Raw genomic sequence first — 23,614 nt, forward strand, 5'->3', positions numbered from 1 at the left:
AAGACTAATACCAAAACTACCTAGTGAATGAAAATGAACAAGTACTACAAAAGCAATATAAAAAATCAATATAAAGTACTACTAATAAGAGCTTTTAAGATGTGGTTCGATCCAGCTGGTTAGACTGCTTCCATTTAGTATCATATAATACTTCTACTCCCAAGTACATGAATTTTGATGTCAATGGTTTTTTGGAGTATCTAACTTTGATTGCAGATGAAATCAAAATGCAATATTTTCTCTATAAAGTAAAACTTATTGTCGGTGATATACAAAATTTCAGTGTCAATTTCTTATGGGAGCTTCTATTCATACCTCCGAAATTGGCATTTGGACCTCCTCACTTAATATACCTCCAACTTACTTTTACAAATAACCAATATGCTATTTGCACCTCCCTAATTTTCCCACAATGCCCATTGTCTAATAAAATCTATAAAAACCTCTTCTTCTTTTTTTTTGAAAATTCTCTCACGGAGTCCATGCCCATGAATCAAAGTCGCCCACAACAAGCATGTGATCCATGAATTCAAGGACATGCGGTATATATAATTTTCTGTAGTCAGAGCGTCTTGATACGTTTACATACTTTTCTATAGAGATCGAGGGCTTCTCTTCTTCTCCGTCAAATCATTTCTTTCCTCTGCTAGATCCTTGATCTCTTTCTCTAGAACCTTTCCTTTCTTTCCAAAAGTATGATCCAACTCTGCTAGCTTTTCTTCAAGTTTCTTGTCAATAGCATTTAGCTTTTCTAACAGTTTGTCACCTTTCTCCTTCATGTCATCAATAGCTCGGATGATTTTTTTTTCTTTTTCAAATCCAGCATCTTCTAGAAGATCAAATGAGGGCTTCAGTTGTTCCTGAATGACTCCATAGTTAGCAGGATCATTTGGATCATAGGCTTCAGAGAAACAAAAACAATCCCATGAGATTTGATAGCTCAAAGCTATTTGCAACAAAAAAAAAAGTTTATGGGGTTTTGCCATTTAAATTAGTTGGTAGGAGGGTTATGGAACTCTTTGAAACCCAAACAACATCACCATAATTCATCAAAATTATATTCTCAATCAGCTTTCCTATGTGGGATCGTTTCTAGATTTTCATTCTTTTATTGACGTTACAAAAAAAAAAAAATCAAAGCAAGAAGAAGACGAGGGGAAAGTTTATTTTCTCCCCAAAAAATCTTGGCATCCAATCAAGAAATGTTAATAAACGAAACAAAAACCACATAATTTCTTTAAGTTGAAGACTACTGTTGTTTTTTTTTTTTTGATTGAAAGTAGGATTTTATTAACTCCAAAAGAATACATCAAACTGGGGAAAACTATCCTCAATAGAGGACCCCCACATTAGTACTTAGTTAAGCAACATTAACTAAATCATGGAGCCAAGGAGGCCCAATCTCTTTGCAAAACATAGCCTGCACCCTTGATAATGCAGATCTAGCCAACTTATGAGCCACCTCATTAGATCTCTTCTTCACATGTTTCCAAGAGAGTACCTCGAACTCACTCTTTATCAATCTTACTGCATCAAGGATTCCTCCAATATCGCTTAAGTCCCAGCTAGGCACAGTCAGCCCATTGAGTACATTGAGTGCGTCCCCAAACACCTTAACTCTCCTCAAACCCAGCTCCTTACAATAACATAAGCCATTTCATAAAGCTAAAGCCTCAGTGGCCTCAGCTTTGATTGGAACCGGTAATGGTATGGATAGAGCACCAATTAGTCCTCCCATATTGTTCACTATAACAGCCCCCAAACCAACACATCCTCTCCCCGCATCCGTCGCTCCATCAAAGAAGAGTTTTATCAATCTTATTGCATCAAGGATTCCTCCAATATCGCTTAAGTCCCAGCTAGGCACAGTCAGCCCATTGAGTACATTGAGTGCGTCCCCAAACACCTTAACTCTCCTCAAACCCAGCTCCTTACAATAACATAAGCCATTCCATAAAGCTAAAGCCTCAGTGGCCTCAGCTTTGATTGGAACCGGTAATGGTATGGATAGAGCACCAATTAGTCCTCCCGTATTGTTCACTATAACAGCCCCCAAACCAACACATCCTCTCCCCAAAGTTTAGGTACTCGCTCCCTTCTTGTTGAATCTCGCTCTCTTCCTCACTCTGATGTCCTTGAATCGTTGTAGTATGCCCCAGCACCGTAGAAAGCTCTCCTTGCCATTCCACACATCTCTGCACAATCTGCCCAGGATTCACCTCTTCCTTACCATGTAACATGTCGTTCCTACTTTTCCAAATCCACCAACAGAGAAGCCCAAAAAATTCCAGCTCACTCTGAGTCCCTACATCAGCCACATGAACCAGCAGATCAGTAAAAGACGACTCCCTCCAATGTTTAACAAACCCACTCAACCATGTACCCTTCCAAATTTTTTGGACTTTTGGGCATTCCCAAAGGCTATGTAAAACTGTTTCACCTGGTCTACCACATCTACCACACCCATCATGAGAGCACACTTTGCGCCTAACCAGACGCTCAACACAAGGTAAGAATGCATGGCAAGCTCTCCACAGGAAAAGCTTGACTTTGTTAGGAACACCTAGTCCCCAGATAAGACTCCAGACATTATTGGAGTTTGAAACATCATTCTCCCTACTACACTCAGCTCCCCTATCCACCTGCCTCAGCTCCATCCCTAACCAATACCCAGATTTCACCGTATAATACCCATCCTTCGTATAATGCCAAACAGCCACATCTCCTCCACTACTTTCACACAAAGGAATAGAAAGTATCTTCTCCACATCCACAGAAAGAAACTTATCCTTAATGAAATCAACATTCCACATACCTGGTTTTTCCATTAACTGGTTCACCGTTGTAGCCGAATCCAAAAATCTCAGAGTAATCACCCGAAAAGACCAAGGCGAGGGCAACCACTTATCTTCCCAAATCCTCGTTGTGTCCCCATTACCAATTCTCCTCCGAATACCCGCACATAGCAGCTCTTTCCCCCACATAAGGCTTTTCCAAATAAAGGAATCCTTACTCCCAACCTGCACTGCTGCCCAATTACCATTAACTGCATATTTCTGTTGAAGAATACAATTAACTAAAGAATTGGTCTGAAACACAATCCGCCACACCGTCTTCGCCAATAAAGCCTGAGTAAAACACTCGATGTCCCTAAATCCCAATCCGCCTGCCAACTTGTTCTTGTAAAGCACCTGCCATGTACACCAATGTATCCCCCTTTTCTTCCCTCCATTTCCCCACCAATACTTCCCAATTTTGGACTGGTAAGTGCGACAGACACCCTTTGACAATCTGAACACTGACATAGTATAGGAAGGAATAGCCTGTGCTACGACCTTAATCAACACCGTCTTTCCCGCCTTTGACAACAACTTAGATTGCCAACCCTTCAAATGATAGTCGAGCCGTTCATGAATTTTTTTGAACATTTCTTTTCGATTCCTTCCAGCAACAATTGGTAGTCCCAGGTACCTTTCATGAAACGGGACCACTGGAACACCCAGCATTTGAATTATTGGGAGCTTCTGAGCTTGTGGCAAACCTGGCCCAAAAGAAATGGCCGACTTTTGAAAGTTGATCTTTTGTCCAGCCGCACTCTCATATAGTAGTAGACTCTGCTTTAACTGTGTCGCCTCCTGGATATCAGCCTTCCCAAATAACAAACTATCGTCAGTGAATAAAAGATGTGAAATAGCCGGCACCCCTTCACACACTTTAGCCCCATGAATCAGCCCTTCTCTATCTGCCTTTTGGAACAGCCCTGTCAACCCCTCGGAACACAATAGGAACAAATAGGGGGACAACGGGTCCCCCTGCAGTAGCCCCCTTGTCGGAGTAATTCTGCCCACTGCTGTACCATTCCATAAGATGCTAAACCACACAGACTTCACACACCTCATTACTAGAGCGACCCACCGTTCATTGAACCCCATTCGTAATATAATATTCTGAAGAAAAACCCATTCAACCCTATCATACGCCTTGCTAATGTCATGCTTCAACACACAATAAGGATCATCCCCTGTCAGCCGATTTCTAATAGAATGGACTACCTCAAATGCAGTAATCACATTATCATGGATGCTTCTACCAGGGACAAAGGCACTTTGATAACTGGAGATCACTTCTGGCAATAAACTCTTCATTCTGTTCACCACAGTTTTTGATATCAACTTGTAGAGGACATTACACAAACTGATGGGACGGAAATCAGTCACCACTTGGGGATTGTCGACCTTTGGAATCAGAGCCAATAAAGTATGGTTGAGCCTTGCAACACCTGCACCCTCATTTAAAACCTTTAAGCAAGTAGAGCTAATTTCATCCCCTATCACGTCCCAATAAGTTTGGTAAAACCGTGTCGGAAACCCATCCTCTCCTGGAGACTTATCAGGACTCATGTGTTTCAGTGCTGTCTCAATATCAATTCTGGTGAACGGTTTGGAAAGCCTCTGATTCATCTCATCGGTAACTCGCATTGGGACTGCATCCAAAACCAACTCCATATGATTGTGGCCCTCAGAGGTGAACAACATCGGGAAATAGGCCAAAAAAGCATGCTGGATACCCTCCTCAGAATCTTGCCACACCCCCTCACTATTAGTAATGCCCTGTATACAGTTCTTCCTTCCTCTAGTTTTAGCATAGCTATGGAAAAATTTTGTATTCTGATCCCCTTCTCGTAGCCAGGAAACACGAGACCTCTGTTTCCACAAAGATTCTTCCAGCTCTAGATATTTATTCAATTCACTGACCACCTCCTTCCTTTTAACTTGCACCCCATCATCACAGCTGTCAAAAGGCCATTTAGTCAGCTCCTCATTCTTCTTTGGGATGTGTCCAATTGTAGTTGCATTCCACTGTTGCAGTGCCCTTGAGACAAATGCCAATCTATCTGTAACATCTAGAAGTCCCCCATTACCAGACCAATTCTCCTTCACCACGTTCCCACAGTCCTGCTCTTTCGTCCAGAGAGCCTCAAACTGGAACCTTCTTTTAGCTCTCCCTGCTCTAAATCGTCCTCCATGTGGACCCTCAGCTAATAACACTAGCAGAATATGGTCCGAGGCCCCAACATCCACATGAGCCTCGTGAAATAGTGGGAACAGCTCCGCCGCATCCTGATTAATGAAGCATCTGTCTAGTCTCTCAAAAGTAGAACCACGCTTCCAAGTAAACAAGGGCCCTGAAAACTCAACCTCCTGCAGACCACACTCATCAACAACCTCCTGAAACCGCCGCATTTAAGCCACAGGTCTCTCACCCCCACCGACCTTTTCAGTAATACTAAGAAGCTCATTAAAGTCACCAAAAATAATCCAAGGCCCATGTACCGAAGCTGCAATCCAACGCAGGAGCTCCCAAGAGAAGTTCCTGAGCGATGTGTCTGGATTCCCATAAAAACCTGTAACTCTAATTACACCTCCTTCATGCTCAACCTCAATATCAATATGCCCCTGTGAAGACCCCAGAGGTCTCACCACCATGTGGTTCTTCCAACACATAGCTAAACCGCCACTGCTACGCCCAACCTTTCCTACAACACGTACTACACCCACCAAAGCCCAAATTGTAACAGATATCAGCCATCTCTTCCTTCCTTCTTTTAGTTTCCATTAAGAAAACTAGATCGGGGTCTTTTGCCTGAAGGAATTTCTTCAAGGCTCTGAAGGTGTGCGGGTTCCCCAATCCCCGCACATTCCAGCTAACACCCATCATTGCTCGTGATGGGCCCAAGAACCGGAGCCCATCACGGTTGTATCGTTACCTGGAACCATAGAAGAAACAGCTTTTCGAGGTGAACCCAGATTCCGGCCAGACCTGCAACCTCGACCACCAACTGGAAATCCACGTCGGCCCTTCCCTTTACGCACAAGTCCGCCTGTCCCTGATGCCGTATCCAACTCCGGTGTAACCATGGACGGTGCTATGCCTCCCAGTTGTAGTGACTGCTTCGGTGTCGCACTTTCGCAAGAACGAGCTCCAGACTCAGAGCCCGCTCTGCCACAGCCTCGTTTTCCTTTGCCCCCGCGGCCCCCACTACTCTTAGCTTTAGTCGTCCCCATCGGCTCATCCACCTCCACTCTAGCCAACCTAGACTCCGTCTGCCGCTCACCATCTTCGGGGTCGACATCAGCTTTCCCAGAAACCCCAACCTTAGATTTGGGGAGATGTAGCCTTCCTCCACTTGAGGAAGACCCGGAGCCATCCTTTGGTCCTACAACAGAACTTGCGATCTGGGCCTTGGTGGGCTGGGTGCTGCTTCTGGCCCAGTTGCCCACTTCAGAACCCACCAGGTTGTTAACTGTTATGGGCAGCTGCTTATCACGTGCACCACTAGAAGTTAAACATCCAGCCTTCCCGCCCAACTTAAAGTCGGTGGCCAAACCAGGAAATCCCTCAGACTCCTCCCTGACATTCCACTTAATCAATCCCGTAAAATCAGCCTTCGAACAATCCCCCAAATCACTCGGGATTGAATGCAAAGAGATATTGGGTACCACGTCAGCAATTATCCGGCGTCGACGTTTGACCGGTGGTACCTCCGCCGTATTCTCGCCCTTACCATCAATGTCCATCGCTACCCTGTCAACTCCATCACCCTCCTCGAATTCTACCGTGTTCGAACTGATCCCGTAATGTTAGTCTCACCTACATTCATTGTCCAGCCTTTAGGTTTAGGGATCAATCCAAATCTTTTTCCTTGCATCTGACCATTTGGATCAATCGAGTAGACATCCTTGGAAAGCGTTTTCCATCTTCCAAACCTTTCCTCTGGAATGACTCCCTCCTTGTGCAATAGACATCCTGAACTCACATGGTCTAATCTCCCGCAAAAGAAGCACAAGTAAGGCAGATGCTCATACTCCAAAGGAAATTTCTCCGGTGCGAGCCCGACTGCTAATGAAATATTAACCCATCTCTGCAAGGGTTTATCAACCTCCAAACCCACCCTGAGACGGAGGAATCTCCCACTACAATCTTCACCAACCCCTCCCCCCACAGGATAAAAGGTTCCCAGTTGTCGTCCAATGCGCTCTGCCAATCTGGGGTTCATGAAGGCAGGTTTAATACCTCGAACCCAGATCCAAAAAGCCTGAGAACTGAGTGGAATAGTCTTTGGATCAACTGTTCCATCAGTTGCGGAAAGCAAAAGCAGAGCATGATCAAAGGTCCATAGGCTCCCTCTTAACACTTTCCTCCGATCGGCATCTGAACCAAAGGAGAAGAGTATACGATCCGAATCTTCCCATTGAAAGATGGTTACCTCCTCCCTCAGAGCCCATAGTCTTTTCATAGTACTTCTTAAGGCTTCAAAACAAAACTCCTTATTAGTTAAAAGTCTACCAACCAACCAGAACTTGCGAACCACAATGTCATCCAGATCCGAGATTTGGATTACATTCATATCTTCAGCATCCTCAATCGCCATACGCTTCGTCAGATCCACCAAGGCCTCCTCCATGTTGCACAACCACGTTGAACAGAAGAACCAAATCACCCAAACCCACTCCACTCCTATCCGACACCACCACATACGCTAAGGTATGCCGGCCGAAGAAGGACTCAAGAGATCCACCGCCACTACTTCGAGCAAACCCTAACCCTAAGACTACTGTTGTTCATAGAGGTAAGAAGAGTTTTTTTCTTTCTCATCTTTTGTGTCTTTATTGATAATTTAACATGAGTTGACAAAGTCAACTATCACTTGAAAAAATGAAGAGGTCCAAATGCTAATTTTGGAGGTATGAATAGAACCTCTCATTTCTTATATATGCTACATAAATTTCAAAAGTTAAGAATTTCGCAGAAACTTTCGGGAACTCTTGATAGAAATGATATAGCATATGAGTTTAATTTCAGTACTTCACGATTACGGAAATTTCAATTATTGCATTTAATGAATGAGTTATTTGACTTAGAAAAAAAAAAAAAGAGAGAAAAAAACCTTCTCGCGTACCTCGGGAACAACGCTGGTGGCTCCCTAAGTCTGTAAATTTTGAATAAACCCTAGCATATATGGTTGATTCTACGTACAAGTAAATCAAATTCTCTTAGGAAACAACGATGTCAATGTGGTCACATTGCACTAGAATCCAACTACACATTGCACTAGAATCCAACTACTTCCCACCCGTTCTACCTAGAATATCATTCTCATAGATGGCCTCAAAGTTAGATTTCGATAACTTCAATGCCCTCTGAGCTAGAAGCAACAATCTTTGAACTTGGAACACCCACTTACCCAAAGTTCCAAACTTTATTCCTTTTTTACCACAAATAAGGGACTGTTTTGACTCCATTGAATTTGTCTTTGAATACATGACAGTGCAAATTAGTTCAACAGCTTCTTAAGCAAAAACCCCTGACTTCACTTCTGTCTCTGCGTTTTGATTTTGAAAACAATGTCAGCCACCTCAAGTTCCCTCTTCTCTCTCACTCCTGCTCAGTCTCTGGTTCAACCCAGAAAGCTCCTTCAATCCCCAGCCTCTCTTTCCTTCTCAGCCTCTCCTCTCCCCTCTCTCAAATCCAATCGCCAATCCAATCTCATTGTTTGCTGTTCTTCTCAAGAAGATGCCCCCAAAGACATCCCCATTGAATTGAGTAAGCACATTCTTGATTTCAATTTCACTGCTTTTCTCTGTTTTAGCAAATCATGCAGTGAGACTAATCTGATCTGGATCTTATCTCAGAATTCCCAGCTTTTCCTACAGTGATTGATATCAATCAGATACGTGAAATTTTGCCTCACCGGTGAGTGGTTTTGGTTCCTGAGCTGTTTTTGGTTGGTGGGTATTGGATGTTTTTAGTGATTGTTTGTAAAGTTTTAATCTTTATGGGTTTTGGGTTTTGGGTATTTGCAGGTTTCCATTTCTTTTGGTGGATAGAGTGATTGAGTACAACCCAGGTGTTTCAGCTGTTGCTATTAAGAATGTGACGATTAATGACAACTTTTTCCCTGGACATTTCCCAGAGAGGCCTATTATGCCTGGTGTTCTCATGGTTGAGGTATTACTGCTTAAATCTCATTCTATGGTTTTAGGCTCATATAAGTTACCCAAAAAAATCAGCAGTTGTGTTGATCGAAATAAGTCCTGTGCATTGTGCTTATTTACATGTGCACTTGATTATAGTGTGTGCTTGTGCATAATAATCACAAGCATTCAACATAAATACTTTGTCTTTTGATAGGAAACAAGGCTATTGATAACATGGAATTACAGAGCACAAAGAGTCCCACGTTAAAGGAGATTATAGAACCTCTTACCATCATTTGCATGCATTGTTTAGGGATAATTAATGCCATAAGTAATAACTATTGCTGCTTGACTTCTGTATTAGATTTGTAAATATCGCTGTGTTTCATATGTTTGTTCATTGGCTGGCTGATTTGGGCGTAGCAATGTTGATTTCTGGGATTGGGATACATCGGTGCACTTGTTTTGGTGTCTAAGTGTGTCCAACATAGGAGAGTATACTAGGCTTATGAGCAAGTAGAAATTTAGTCAGGAGAATGAATAGAGATTATTCGATATGCTATGCTAATATGCCTATTTATTGAAAAAAGGAAACTTAGAGTGGTTTTATGTAAAGCCTGTCATCGTGTACAAAAGCATATTCTCATATTTCAATATTTCAACACGCTCTTGGCTTTGCTTTTGTGAATTTGATTCTAAGAAAGATGCTTTTGCACAAGGTAGATTTCACATAATTTGATTGCTCTTCTAATTATAATATAAGTGGATAAGATGGGCATCAAAGTTTACTTGGTTCGATGCCAACTGTACTTGTATTTGGTAAACCAATGGTGCTTACTTCAATGTTTGTCTTATGGACAAATTTGATATAACACTGAGATATGATATGAAGTTTTCTTCAGCATAGAGATATTATATGAAGTTTTCTTCAATTATGTGCCTCTTTACCTCTTCTTTAGACTTCCAATTGTATGAGAATCAAGTTGAATGAGTAACCAGGGAAGAAGGATCCAGGACATTGTTTATTTTTCAATCCTGATTTACATGTTGAGACTGGTTTTTTCTAAATAAATTTGGCACCGACTCTCTTGCAACGGAGTAGAATTGATAATGCAAGAGTGTGCACTGTACCAGATTCAACAAAACATATGAAGTTCCAGGTAGGTTGGGGAATTGCATATGAAGTTCCTGGTTCTCTATAACTCTCAAGATCATTTATAAAAACCAAATTCAACAGCATATGAAGTTCCTGGTAGGTTAGGGAATTGCATATGAAGTTCCTGGTTCTCTATAACTCTAAAGATCATTTATAAAAACCAAATTCAACAGCATATGAAGTTCCTGGTAGGTTAGGGAAATGCATATTGATTAGGGAGTTAGAAGCCACACAAATAGCGAGATAGAGAACCACCCACCTGCTATCAAGAGAGAAACTGCCAATGAGTAGAACTGTATCATGATCCTATCAAATAAGCGATACTGTATCAAGAGTTGTTTGATTTTGGTAGGTACTTGTAAACTCTTTTTGCATCCACTAGTTCACTTGCCCTATGTTTTGTGAAGTCCACTTGTATGGGTCTGTTATATATATATATATATATATATATATATATATATATATATGCTTTATCAGGTTAAGGATATCCTTACCTAGGCTTATGGAACGGATTTCCAGTTTTTGGCCACTTTTTGATCACATATTTCATCTTAACCATTCAGGTTTTAGGTCCTAATGTATAGATCACTTCTGCAAAATTTCAGCCAAATTGATGATCGTTAAGGCATCCAAAACTGCAATTTACACTAACGAACTGAATCTGTCCAACCGGAACCGTTCGTGTACATTGTTGTAAATTGCAGTTTTGAATGCCTTAACGATTATCAATTTGGCTGAAATTTTGTAGAGATGAAGTTCTAATATATATACACCTTGCAAATTCTTGTGAGAGAGCAGCTAATGAAGTTCTAATTGTGTTCTTTCAAAAAGAAGATTTGTGTTCCTAACACAAGTATGGATTTACTATTTTGGTTGTGGTAGAAGGGGGTCTTTAATTCTAAGGCGGAGGGTTCTTTAAGTTCTGTGTGTCTTGTGAATTGTAATTTATGATTTCTTTACTTCACCACATTCCTGTTCTTGTTTCACGAGTGCAATGCATGATCTTGAGCAGCATAATACTTATCAGTGCATGGCCAGAACATATTTGAGAGAAAGACCCAATTCCATTGTAAAAATATACTGCTTTGTCTTTGGGCCAGCTCATGTCCATACTTCATATTCTAGCGATGAAAAGAGTTCCCGTATGGTTCTTTGTTTGTATTTGTGGAAATAGTGCCAGGTTAAGAATGTGTATAGAACACACTTTAATCTCTGTAACCATTTCAGAAAGAAAAAAGAAAGAAAGAAGAAGAAGTTGGTTTTCAGTCTATGTTTGGGCCTTGGGGACAATTTTGGTCGGGGCATATTCTGATTTAATCCATGAAATTTTAAGATCTTAGTCTATGATAAAGCTTTTCATAGGTGCCAGAGTAACTGAGCTGGTCTCCTGGATTTTGTATTGAGAAATATAATAGATTGTTTGACTAGTATTATTGTTAGCAAAAACCAAATGCTGGGTATTACAGGCCAAATTAGAAGGTAGAAATGATTAGAGTATATAAGTTCATCTTAAAACTAGTCATGGTCAGCTTCCCAATTGTCAAAACTTGATTGCACCCTAAACCCTAATTAAAAATTTTTCTATATTTCTATCAAGCAATTCAAGAAAGATTTATTTTATTTGTTTTTCATCTTTTCTTTTCATTATTTATTTTTCATCTTATTGAAGTTTCTGCTAGTAATTGTTTTCCTTGATAGAAATTGTAAATTCACTAGCTAGTTGACTAATTGACTTCGTTTATGACTATCATTTGTAGTAATCATATAACAATTTTCTGAAAGAACACCCTTTAAAACATTACAGGCAACTGCTGTCCTGTAAAGGGTGTTGTAAATCCTGGTCTACCTTTTCAAGTTGAAACTTTGCACTTGAATACACCTGTTTTCCCCTTCAGGGATGCAATGGGCCCAACTTATCAATGATTTGAATGGCAATAAACTATTTTCTGCATTCCATTTTGAGTACTATGAGATGGTACTGGGAGTGGGACTGTGGTTAGATTTTTTTGATGTACATCCCTCTTCTCCTATGATGAAGAAAAGTAAAGAAAAACAGTATCACCAATATGTATGTTATCTCTTTCCTATTTCATACTTTTTGGTTTCGATTATATTTGAAAGAGATGTTCCGTCTATTTTGTCTCCTCAAAAACTTTCTGATGACGAAATATATATTTCAAAGAGTTTTCAACTGTTCCTGGTGCTTGCTGATCAAATCAAAATCAATCCTCAGTGTCCACTTTTTTGCGTCATGTTTTTATGATTTATCAATAAAAGCTGCTTCTTTTAATATATAAATAAATCAACGTCAGTGTTTAGCTGGGTTAACTATATTTCCTTTCTGCAGTGGTTACAGAGCATCTTCTGAACACCAAGCCTTTTGCATTAACTCAGACCTCTGTTGTTGTAATTCTTTTAGCTTCTTCGTTGTGTTATTTAGGGGACACTTCAAAACAAATTTGTTTTTGGTATTCAGATTTTCTCTTTTAGCCATATAGATAGTTGGATAATATTTTGGAAATATGTGAGAGATGGAACAGAGATGAGATGGGATAAAACTATTATTAGTTAATCTATTGCTATTTTTATGAATCATTCTATGTACATCTTTTTCTCCTTCTCTGACATCTTTGGTCTCCATCCTCTCATCTTCCTTCTCTATCCTTAATTGAAAATGATTACAGAATGTTACCAAGCAGGCACTTAGTTTTCATTTCTAGGATAATCATCAAGATGCAATTTGCATTTCAGCAATCCTGCATTGACCGTGTGAAGTAAAACCATAGGAGACTAATTAAGAAGGGGTGGTTCTGGGTCATCCCTCATGAGTAACAACCAGAATATGAATTATGCAACTTCCTTAACAAATACAATATAACATTAGCTTGTGTTTAGCTGGTCTCTGATTTGATTGGTCACATTGACAGTTCTTCTAATTCCATACCTTTTCTAGAGCTGAAATTTTGTATACGTTGTCTTAAACTTTTCTAATGAATTGGTATACATTGTAAGATGAATACAGAAATTTAAAAAACATCAAAGCATTTGATATGTTCCTATAACTCTTTCTGCCTCATGGTTGCGTGGATTATCGGTGCACATGCTTTTTAGTGAGTGCTGATGAAAGTGGTTTTTTGGGTCCAGGCAATGGCTCAAGTGGGAGGCATAGTTATGCTGCAACCTGAAGTGGGAGGCTCTCGTGACAGTTTCTTCTTCGCAGGAATTGATAAAGTGAGGTTTAGGAAGCCTGTGATTGCAGGAGACACTTTGGTCATGAGAATGACTTTAACCAAGTTTCAAAAACGATTTGGAATAGCGAAGATGGACGGAAAGGCATATGTTGGAGGTGAGGTGGTCTGTGAAGGCGAGTTCTTGATGGCTAGTGGGAGTGGGACTGCTTGATGGTGTATGTTCTTTCGTTCTTTCGAATATTCAACTTCATAGTTCTGTATTCTGTTTTCTCTTTTGTTTTCTTCTTGTTTATCATTTTTGGACTTCCTGTGGAGTAAACTACCAATTCGAGAGTCTCAATAAAGACATCATGCTAAGAGTTTTTCTGAACTTGGTTAATTGCTGCCATCTGATCTTCGACTTGCTTTGAATTTTTTTATTTTCTTCAACAACTGCATAACTGATCTTTATGAGAAGGCATAATCATTAAGAAAGGCCTAAATCATTAGTCGATATTTGTGATTAGGCTTCTTGTGACGTACAAATAGGGTGATGAATAATGCATAAGCAAATTGCATCTCAACATGGTCTTGCCATTTCTGCAACTGTAAAACTTGAATTTAACTCTAATAAGTTGCATTTTTTTAGTGAGAAGATTCGGCCTAATTGTACAGGAAGGGAATACTTCTAAAAGAAACAATGTTAAGGTTGAGAGAGATGCAGTTCCCAATTACATAGAAGTTAACTTTGACTTAGAAGTGTTGTTCTTAAAGTCAGTTGCCCAAGTTAAATCCCATATTTTTCATTTCTATATATGTTAAAGCTTCAATTCATTGTTTGGCCTCGGAATTTCTATAAGAGTAGCTTTTGTAATCTTGTTTAGCCTCAATAGTAGCTTTTGTAATCCTGTTTAGCCTCAATAGTAGCTTTTGTAATCCTGTTTAGCCTAAACTAGCATACTTGAATCTTACAAGCAACAACTTCCTTGCATACAAAAACTTCATTGCCTTAAATTATCAACTGAAGTTTGATTAGCATTGTCAATCTCATATATAGTTGTAAGGCTTACTGATTGTGTATGGAACTATAGCTTTTGGCTGGGAGGGGGGACCTTCTGGAGCACCCAATGATGTTCCTGATGAGTGCACGTAACTTTATTTTCCACATAGTATCTAATAAGTGGACTCAAATGTAATGAGGGTGTTTGAGTCCTTTTTGAATCCATCATAACCCCCCATGCCCATCTCTTCTTTTTAAGTTGGTAGGAGACATCAATTATTACTTCTGAATATAATGGAATATCTTGTTCCACAAACCACATTTTAAATCTACAGCATTTTGTGGTTGTGTGGGCAATGCATACCCTCTGAATGGGTTTTTGGGCTCACTGCTGATCAGGTGTTGGAGACTATTTTCTCTTTTAGTGTAGACATGATGTGTTTGGAAAAGGTTTGGCACCTATGTTTGGTGACACTGTAATTGCTTTTGGAAAAACACCCCCCCCTTCTATCTTTCTTGAAGATTCTCTTGAAAAAGCAATTCAAGAAATGAAAACCATAAAGGAAGTTTTACCTATACTACACAAAGAAAGGTAGCAGTTTTCACTACTTTAGCAATAAGATTGAAATCAGAAATTGCTGTTCTATTGAAAGAACGAGTTTTACTGCATGATGTCAAATGACTATGGCTGGTCTGGGATCTTGTTGATTTTGGTCTTTAGTTGGCCCCCAATTCAATAGTTTTCAGTGCATTCAATATGAATGTTAAACAACATAATAAATTTTCCCGAAATTATCAGACAACTTTGGTCGAGCTTTACTACTTATTTTCAGCCATTTACATTTATGTACGTGTCCGTGGTAGAAGTCATTTAGCATGTCATTGATATGGTATTATCCTTTACTTCCAAAGGATTAGAGCTTCCTAAATTGAGATGTGTACTATAAGGAACTTCCTATTATGAATCAGTGGTGTAAATTAGTCATTGTATCCTTTGAATTAATAAGTTATATATTCTTAAAAAAAGAAGAAGAAAGTCCTGGTATTGACAATCAGAGTGGTAATGAGAATTAAAAAAATGATAGTATGCGAGTTGATCATGAAAAATAATGATCAAACAGAAGGTTGAAAGCGATATCCAGCACATAAATGTTGATTCCAATTGTCTCGTATCATAGTTTTCTCACAATAATCATTTGAATGGATAAATCAATAAAGAGCTTTTCTGAAAACAATGGCCGTGATCTCGAAGACTGATTAATTCCTTTTCTTCTAGATGATCAAATTTTGGTTAGTAACGCCCATTACAAACAAATCTACCTAGCTCATTGAAATCCCAATGATAAACTCTTGATTTACCTCGACGAAAGATTATATACTATCGCGTTGCTCAGCTAAGCACGTAACGGAGGGTTTGTATCACGGTAGGGCATTATGAGCAAACAAAGTATTTCTTATAAAGATGGAACATCCTAATCTATAGAGACTACAATAATGAAAATGATTGTAATGACAATCGAAGTAGCTAAACGATTTTTAATATATTGATGTTCCTTGTAATTGAGTTTTAAAGAATGGACTGTTTGAATTATAAAATTGTATTCAGTATGTGTACATAAAATAAATAAACAAATGCCAGACGTTTGTGAAAAAGAAAGAAATGTATATATATACTCAAATGCATGGTTGGTGATGTATCTTGTCCACCCACCAGTGTACACTTTGTCTAGGTTCGTTCAGCTCGTTCTTTGCTCAATGTTCTTATGCACTCTACCTTTCAATAATTCAAGCATAAAAGTATTAATACTATTGTAATATAAAGTATCTTTCCTAAGGATGTCATAAAATGCACTAAGGTAAAACAGACAAAAATAGAGTAAAAATTACAATGATAGAGAGATAAGGTAATTTTAACTTGCCCCTTTCCACTAGAGTTGTCGAACATTAACAAAGAAATGACCTGAGAAGGGTATCTAAACTAATGCATGCAGTGTTCTTTGCATCGAACTGTCGTTAGTTTGTTTTGCATATGCTATTCTTTGTTTCAAACTCTTGATAGTTCTTTGTTTCGAGCTTTAACATTCAGAACTTTTTATTTACTTTGAAGGCATGCTTAAAATTATCATTTAAGAAAATTAACCAGATGAAATATGGTTTAGTTTTCCAATTATCAAATAAACCGACAAATAAGATATTATAGGAGAAAAAACAGATGATATTTTTGTTAATCATTAAACTAGTCACCACGTGTGTTCTATTGCGTAATCGTGCACTAATTAATTAGCTTGGTCGAGAATAATACTTTAAAGGATGAAGTGGGTTAGAAATCACATAAATGATACAAGAGTTCGCGGTTAAGTTGGTTATCATGGACAATTTAATTGCGAGGTTAAACCGACGACCGAAGCACCGAAAATCGTCAGTGTTGGCCACCACGTTGCAGGCAAATTGTCAAAGCATTGGTGCCAAATGTCTATGTCTAATGATGGTTACATAAACAATTCAATAAATTGTGATCTCGAAAATGAACACTTTTAATTGCCAAACCATATAACAGAAGAAAAGTAAAATGAAGAAAATAAACACAATACAGGTCCTGGGTTCGAGTCACCATGGAGATAGAAGTGAAATCCTTTAATCATCTTAAAAAAAAACATGGAAAAAAAGAAGCCAAAAGTTTTTTTTTTTTTTTTTCATTCTTCCTAATTTATATACGTACGTACCAATCTAGATAAGTATAATTAAAGTTCAAGCCGTACCCATGATATGTATTGTTGTAGGAGTTAAAACACATGCTAATCTTATATTCCTTGATACCTGAGAGTATCATGCTATCAATCTATCTGAGATTAATCTAATAATCTATTAATTACACCATTAATTGAGACCTGACAGGTAAGATACCCAGCTAAAGAATCAAAAATTAAGAAACTCAGAAAGAAAGGGAAAGGCCAAAAAAAAAGAGGGCAAATTTATAAAATAAAAGTAAGAGACAAAAAACAAAGAGACAGGAGCATTAAGTAAAATGCTAACGTGGAGTTTTGTTGGCACTCAGTGGTCGCAATAAACGGCCCTGATTCACTCTCCCCCTCCCCACAATCTCATTTATCTTCCTCCTCCCACCTTCCATTCTCACTCCCTTTCCTCTCCTCTCTACCTTGCTCACTCCCTCTCTCTCTCTCTCTCTCTCTCCTCCCAAACCAGAAGAAATTCTGGAACTCTTAGAGCAAAAACCATAAGCATGTTGTTAGGGAAGCGTCCTCGCCCTCCGATTCGGAGAACGACAAGCATGACCGGGATCACCGTCGATCTGAACAACGTGGAAGACCAGGAGCCGACTGAAAACCCTAGCATGATGGATGTGCATGCATCATCGACGGTGGTGGGCCTTGATGGGCCTGTTAATTATAATCAGAGCCCTAACAGCTTGGGGTATCATGAACAGCACCGTTTCTTGGCCATGTTGTCACCCAGAACCAACAGCAGCAACCACAGAAGAAACTCGGCCTCCGACCTAGTCGAAACCGCTCACTTCCTCCGCACCTGCGGCCTCTGCAAACGGAGCTTGGCTTCCGGCCGCGACCTCTATATGTATAGGTATGTAAAGTGTTTGTTGATTCAGAAATGTTTTCTTTCTTGTTTTCGTGTTTTTCTGATTTGAGTTTCGGATCCTCTGCTGATGAACCTTTTTGGTGTTCGAAATTTGAAACAACTTAGTTTTGGATGTAAGCACGATAATAGTGATTTAGTACTGAAGAAAATAAGCAGAGGATCATGTTTCTTCTTGTGTCTGTTGCTATCTTCTTTAATTTTTGGATTTTTCTTCCTTTTTTCTGTTTTCTGATTTCATGGTGCTGTCACATGTACACCAATGATAATATCCATATTGCAAGCAATAGTTTCACATATGTAAAGAAGAAAAGAGAAAAAAAAGCAACCAATAATTAAGTAATTAGTGTTTATGAGATAGTTTTAGTATCTCTTTTTAATTCTCAGATTCACATTTCATGACTTGCTAAGTGATCTTGCTCAAGTATTCTGAGTTTTTAAAATTTGATGTGGGATTCAGAAGGCCCAGAATTTTCAAATATCATGTGGGTTTGCATTGTTATATTGCTACCGGCGATCGATGATTTAGTTAGTAACTTAGTATATTATTATTTTTTCTGGTAATGGATTAATGAAAGTGAAAATGAATTTACTGCAGGGGAGACACAGCTTTTTGCAGCCTGGAATGCAGAGAGCAGCAGATGAAGCAAGACGAGAGAGTAGAGAAGTGTAAGGGGGTGGCCTCGAAGAAAGAGGACCGCCATGCAACTCGATCGAGTTCCAAGGCCTCTGGTAAAACCCAGACTGTGGCCGCTGCTTAATTAATCAGACCCAAAAGGACTGGAGATCAAAATAGTCGATCATATTATGTATTATAGTTATTGCACTACTGGTGCAAACCTCCCATTTTCTCCAAGATTAATGAATTGCCCGGCCGGCCCCCATTGACGTTATTTACATAATAGTACTATATATGTTCTTACTGCCCTACACAGGTCCATACCTGTTGCAGCTCTAGCTAGCACATATGTATGTATGCAAGATGGTTATGTAAACTTAAATGTAAAAAGGTCCGTGGGTGCATTTGTTTTGTTAATGCAAATGGGACAGGCCAAATCGAGCTAGTTGCAATTTTTTTTCTTTGTATATTCTAATTAACCATGTGAAATTGTCAACCGGATTAGCTTCCAGCGTTATACTCTAACCGGTAAGTTAACTGTATTCAAGAAAACCCACAAATTCTGCCAAACCTGACTAGCCGCTCATACTTGAAAAGAACCGTGGCTTCCGCTCCCGCCACAAACTCGTACGTCATTGGAGCAAAAACCTACCAAACTGGGGCCTAGACAGCATGACGGATCCAAACCTGTGCTGCCTTCCCACGACGCACCGTCGGACTATCCAGTGCCATCACCTCTCCCAACGTTGCTCCGATCAACGCCATTGTACCTTCAGTGAAAAGCTTCGGCTGCAGCCCTATGATCTCAACCCATACCGGAATGGATTTGATTTGGACCGATGTAGCTTCACCAAACCCATCAAATTCCGCTGCTGCGAGGTTTCCAGAAAAACAATGGTCCACCGTTCAGTACAAATTCCCAATCCTCTACCGTCGAAAACTGAAAGATATAGCGGTCTCTCTGTTCTCGAATCCTCAACCGATTTCTGTGCCCCCAAACCAAGGCTATAGTGCCCATGAATGCCTTCGGATTTTCGCGCCGTTTTCCCGTAACAGACATCAAGCCCCCAATGGCGAAATGGTGAGACGACACCACCGTTGCGCCCACCGGACCAAAGGAGGTCCTACCCTACTCCGTGATTGCCAGAGATGCTACCAAGCGAGCTGAGACTTCATCAACCATGGTGAAGCCCTAGATTTTGGATGCTGAAAAAAGTGGAGGCAGAAAGAAAAAATCTTAGCTCCGACTTATTCTCCATTATTTGTAACCAACTCATGGGATTAGTAAATGGGAATGACATATGCATTCCCAATCATCATAGCAGACCGAAGGATAGTTCTGGACAGTAATAACTCAAAATGGGAGCAAGTAATTAAGTAATCTGGAAGAGTTACATAGGACTATATATTTAGTTTGTTACTCTGATTGGAAAGTACTTCACCTTGACATTAATGAAGTTGGATTTTATATATTTGCTTGAATATGTTTCTGTGGGGATTGCTTCATGCATCGGTTTCCTACTTTCCTTTTCAACGAATTTCATATTCAACAATTATTATTCATGTCTTTGGTAAACAAACCACAGCTTTAAAGCCTTAGCTCTCCTCTCGCCCACATTCAATTATTACCAAGATAATGCCTAACACAACAGTTTTGTCGTCCAGCCCAGAAAATGCCATCTTATGAAAATGAAATTATTAAATGTACATGGTCCTTGATCTCTATAATCTTCGGACCTTCTAGGGTTCGACTTCACATTCAGCCACCAGTTCTACACCCCCAAAATATACATATAATACTGTGTGTTCACAGTTACACAAATACAAATACGTAGTGTCTTTCAAAGTGTGGACATCCGCAAAGAAATGTAAATGTCTCCCTTATAATATATGTTAATCGTTTACGATGCAATTTAATGATCTAAATTGTCTATTTATTATCTATTTTTAAAGAATTAATTAGAAGTTAATTAAAAAACTATTAGTTATACGGTGATCAATTAAATCGATAAACACAAGGCTGATCTTAGAAAATTATACATATTGATGATTATAATGATAGCAAAGTGAATGAAAAGTCAAATATTAATTATTAATTTTTCATAAAACAACAACTCATAGAAAGATTGGAAATGAACGAGATCAATCATTGAACTCATTGGAAATTATTTTATACACCGACGGTGCAAATGACCCAACAATTATAAGATGATCTCAACCCTTGATATTTATAATTAATATTTTTATTAATAACCTAAGAGTGTTTATGTCGGTACAAGTGCATGTCGGTGCACTGAATCCTCCCCCGTCTCATAGTTAGTAATTTTTTCTATTATACACGAATAAAACACGTATTTACGTTTTTTTTTTAAATACTTCTGTACTTCGTATTTTTAAAAGGGACTCGTTAAATTTCTCGTACTTTTGAAGTCAAGAATATTATACACGTACTATACACAATTTTTACTTTTATCCGTATTTTACACATATTATTGAACAAAAATAAATATAAATTTATTTTTATTAAAAAATTAATAATTTTAATTAATTAAAAATATTTTGCCGAATTTTTCAACGTACTATTTGATAAAATATCCGAATAATACACGTATGTATTTTTTGCTTTACACGTCTCCTTTTTTACTAATATGGTGTGTGTGTGTATATATAGTAGGCCAAAACCAAAAGGAAAAAGTCCACAATTGGTTGGCACTTTTTCTTTATTCACTTGTGATGAACGCCCCAATATCCTTATTAACCTATTTGCTATTTGGTACTTGCCAAATCTAGTGACAGGTGCTTGTGTTTTTCCTTAAAAACAAAACAACAAGAACCAAATACTAGTGAGTGACTAGTGACGGTCACCTTGGTGTTTTCACAAAAGTCTCCTTTCCATTCCCAGTAGTTTCCCACATTTATTTTCATTTCTTACTTTTCTCCAAATGAAAGTGGATTTCATCTACATTTCATTTTATGAACAAGAAAGAGTTTGGGGAATCTGTGGCATCGTCAGCTTAGAATGGACGCTTCCTGAATGAAAATTGAAAGAGATTCATTTGGAGTTTTATGTTGATTGATACATGGGTTGGTGTATATGTGTTACTATGCGACCCCTCGACATTCACATAAAGCTCCCATCCTTTTTGTCACACTGGGACCATTCACCCACTTGGTGCTAGCTCAATGCTCATCTACCTCAGCCTCAATTATAAATTTAACTTTGTGCAAATAGTGAGGTTAGTCTTGTATAGAATCATTGATTGGAATTTGGATGTGAGTTTGGAGAATATTGATAAATATTAGTAAATAAATTGGCAGTATGTTCTGCAAAATTCCTAGTAAATCCACATGATATGAATAGGATTTAACTTGGGGTTCAATGGAATCAGGCCTAGGGTTCAATTATATTTATGTGAATAAGTTTCAGGTTGGATCTGGATCTTAGAGCATTTATGTAGAGGTCCACGTTAATTGAGCTAAAAACAATATATAGGTCAAAATCCAAACCGTACTGCTGGTATGTGTTTCTACTCAATCATTCGTTCATTCTTATATCTTCTTGGAAGGGATTTTTAGTAAACAACCTCAAACTTTGTTTTCAACTATGAGAAGCCTTTAGTCCGCAAGTACTTTTTATTAATGTATTAATATATCAAGTAGTTAATCTAATTTATATGTTCGATTTCTTTTTTATCGTACACTAGCTCAATCTTGTATGAACGCTTTTATTAATGGTTATTATTTTCTTCTTTTTTGCATGTGATAAGATTTTAATCTAATATCTATTACAATTGTCTTCATTATTAATTGTTATGTTGTAAAACATAAAGTACGAGAGTTTGAGAAAAGAGAGAAATGACGCAGAGAATAAGATGTCTTTCTATTCATCTCACCATGAGGTTTATATAGGACTATCTTAGGTATACAAAAGGTAACTATTAACGATTACATGAATCACTCGTTTGATTACAAATAAATCAAATGCAAATTATATTCTGTTGATTACCAATCAATCTTAATTGGTGTAAATCATGCAACACTAATGCTATAACATGAATAGCCACATTAATATTTACAACACTCCCCCTTGGCATGGATATTCCATGTCAATAGTGTTGCCCCTGTTGTGTGGTTCTAAGTTGCCTCGATCGTCAAAAATCTTGTCAAGTAATAAAAATTCTGTGGGAAAAAACAACTTTGGTCGAAGGAGAAAAAGAGCACAACGTGCGTGAATGTGGAGTAGTCGAATCACAACAGAGATAGGTGAAGTCTTCTTATCAGCATAATAAGTAGGTAGTATGTCTACGAGAGGGATGCATTAGAGTTGCCACACCAAAACCTTGCCTGGTAAACCCAGTGGGAAAAACCCGTGGTCGAAGGGAAAAAAATGAGCAAATGCATATATGTCGAATCAAAGTATCTTCAGGATGCAGTAAGTGGGCTGACCATGCCAAAGATGTGCCTCGTTAAAACCTTGCCAGGTAACAAAATCTAGTGGGACAAAATAACCCTGGACGAAGGACAAAAAGAGTACACGATGGTCAAGTGGGTATGCTTCGGGATACTCCCTCTGATTTCGACTCTCCCTGAAAATTACATGTTAGGTAATTCAGATAATTTACGTAGACCAATACCTTGTACATGCTTCTAGAATGTACGTAGACTTTGGTAGTGACTTGGCAAAGAGGTCTGCACGATTGTCTTCATATCGAATCTGCTTGACTTCAATCTTCTGATGCTCCTGTTGTTGCTGATTGAAGAAGAACTTCGGTGCAATATGTTTGATGTTGTCTCCTTTGATGAAATTCGTCTTTATCTGCTCGATGTAAGCAGCATTATCCTCGTAGATAATGGTCGGTTCATCAGTGGTGGAGTGAAATGTAGTCCACATGTGCTTCGAACATGCTTTGTAACGGCTATTAGCCATATATATTCACATACTATTTCGTGAAGAGCTCGAATCTCAGCATGATTCGAAGAGGTAGCAACAATGGTCTCTTTCGTAGACCTCCAAGAAATTGTAATAATCCCATTGGTAAAGACATAACTAGTTTGGGAATACGCCTTATGCGGGTGTGATGG

The 23,614-nt window shown here is 38.7% G+C and overlaps 3 protein-coding genes across 3 annotated transcripts; 2 read left to right on the forward strand and 1 right to left on the reverse strand.

Annotated features, from left to right (window-relative positions):
* Nucleotides 1-593: 593 nt before the first annotated feature.
* Nucleotides 594-5,243, reverse strand: LOC133724996 (uncharacterized). The gene is made up of 4 exons (XM_062151982.1): nucleotides 2,126-5,243; nucleotides 1,700-2,040; nucleotides 1,513-1,636; nucleotides 594-901 (listed from the first exon to the last, which is right to left on the reverse strand). Exons 1-4 carry the CDS (start codon nucleotides 5,241-5,243, stop codon nucleotides 594-596), a joined length of 3,891 nt encoding a protein of 1,296 aa, XP_062007966.1.
* A 2,943-nt stretch (nucleotides 5,244-8,186) lies between these two features.
* LOC133724346 (uncharacterized) lies at nucleotides 8,187-13,695 on the forward strand. The gene is made up of 4 exons (XM_062151047.1): nucleotides 8,187-8,604; nucleotides 8,694-8,754; nucleotides 8,865-9,009; nucleotides 13,279-13,695. Exons 1-4 carry the CDS (start codon nucleotides 8,406-8,408, stop codon nucleotides 13,534-13,536), a joined length of 663 nt encoding a protein of 220 aa, XP_062007031.1. The 5' UTR covers nucleotides 8,187-8,405; the 3' UTR covers nucleotides 13,537-13,695.
* A 3,720-nt stretch (nucleotides 13,696-17,415) lies between these two features.
* Nucleotides 17,416-18,984, forward strand: LOC133726232 (FCS-Like Zinc finger 5). The gene is made up of 2 exons (XM_062153775.1): nucleotides 17,416-17,901; nucleotides 18,512-18,984. The coding sequence occupies exons 1-2, from the start codon at nucleotides 17,546-17,548 to the stop codon at nucleotides 18,672-18,674; spliced, it is 519 nt and encodes a 172-aa protein (XP_062009759.1). The 5' UTR covers nucleotides 17,416-17,545; the 3' UTR covers nucleotides 18,675-18,984.
* The last annotated feature ends 4,630 nt before the right edge of the window (nucleotides 18,985-23,614 follow it).

The sequence above is a fragment of the Rosa rugosa genome, chromosome 1, assembly GCF_958449725.1.
Source record: "Rosa rugosa chromosome 1, drRosRugo1.1, whole genome shotgun sequence".
Taxonomy (NCBI): domain Eukaryota; kingdom Viridiplantae; phylum Streptophyta; class Magnoliopsida; order Rosales; family Rosaceae; genus Rosa; species Rosa rugosa.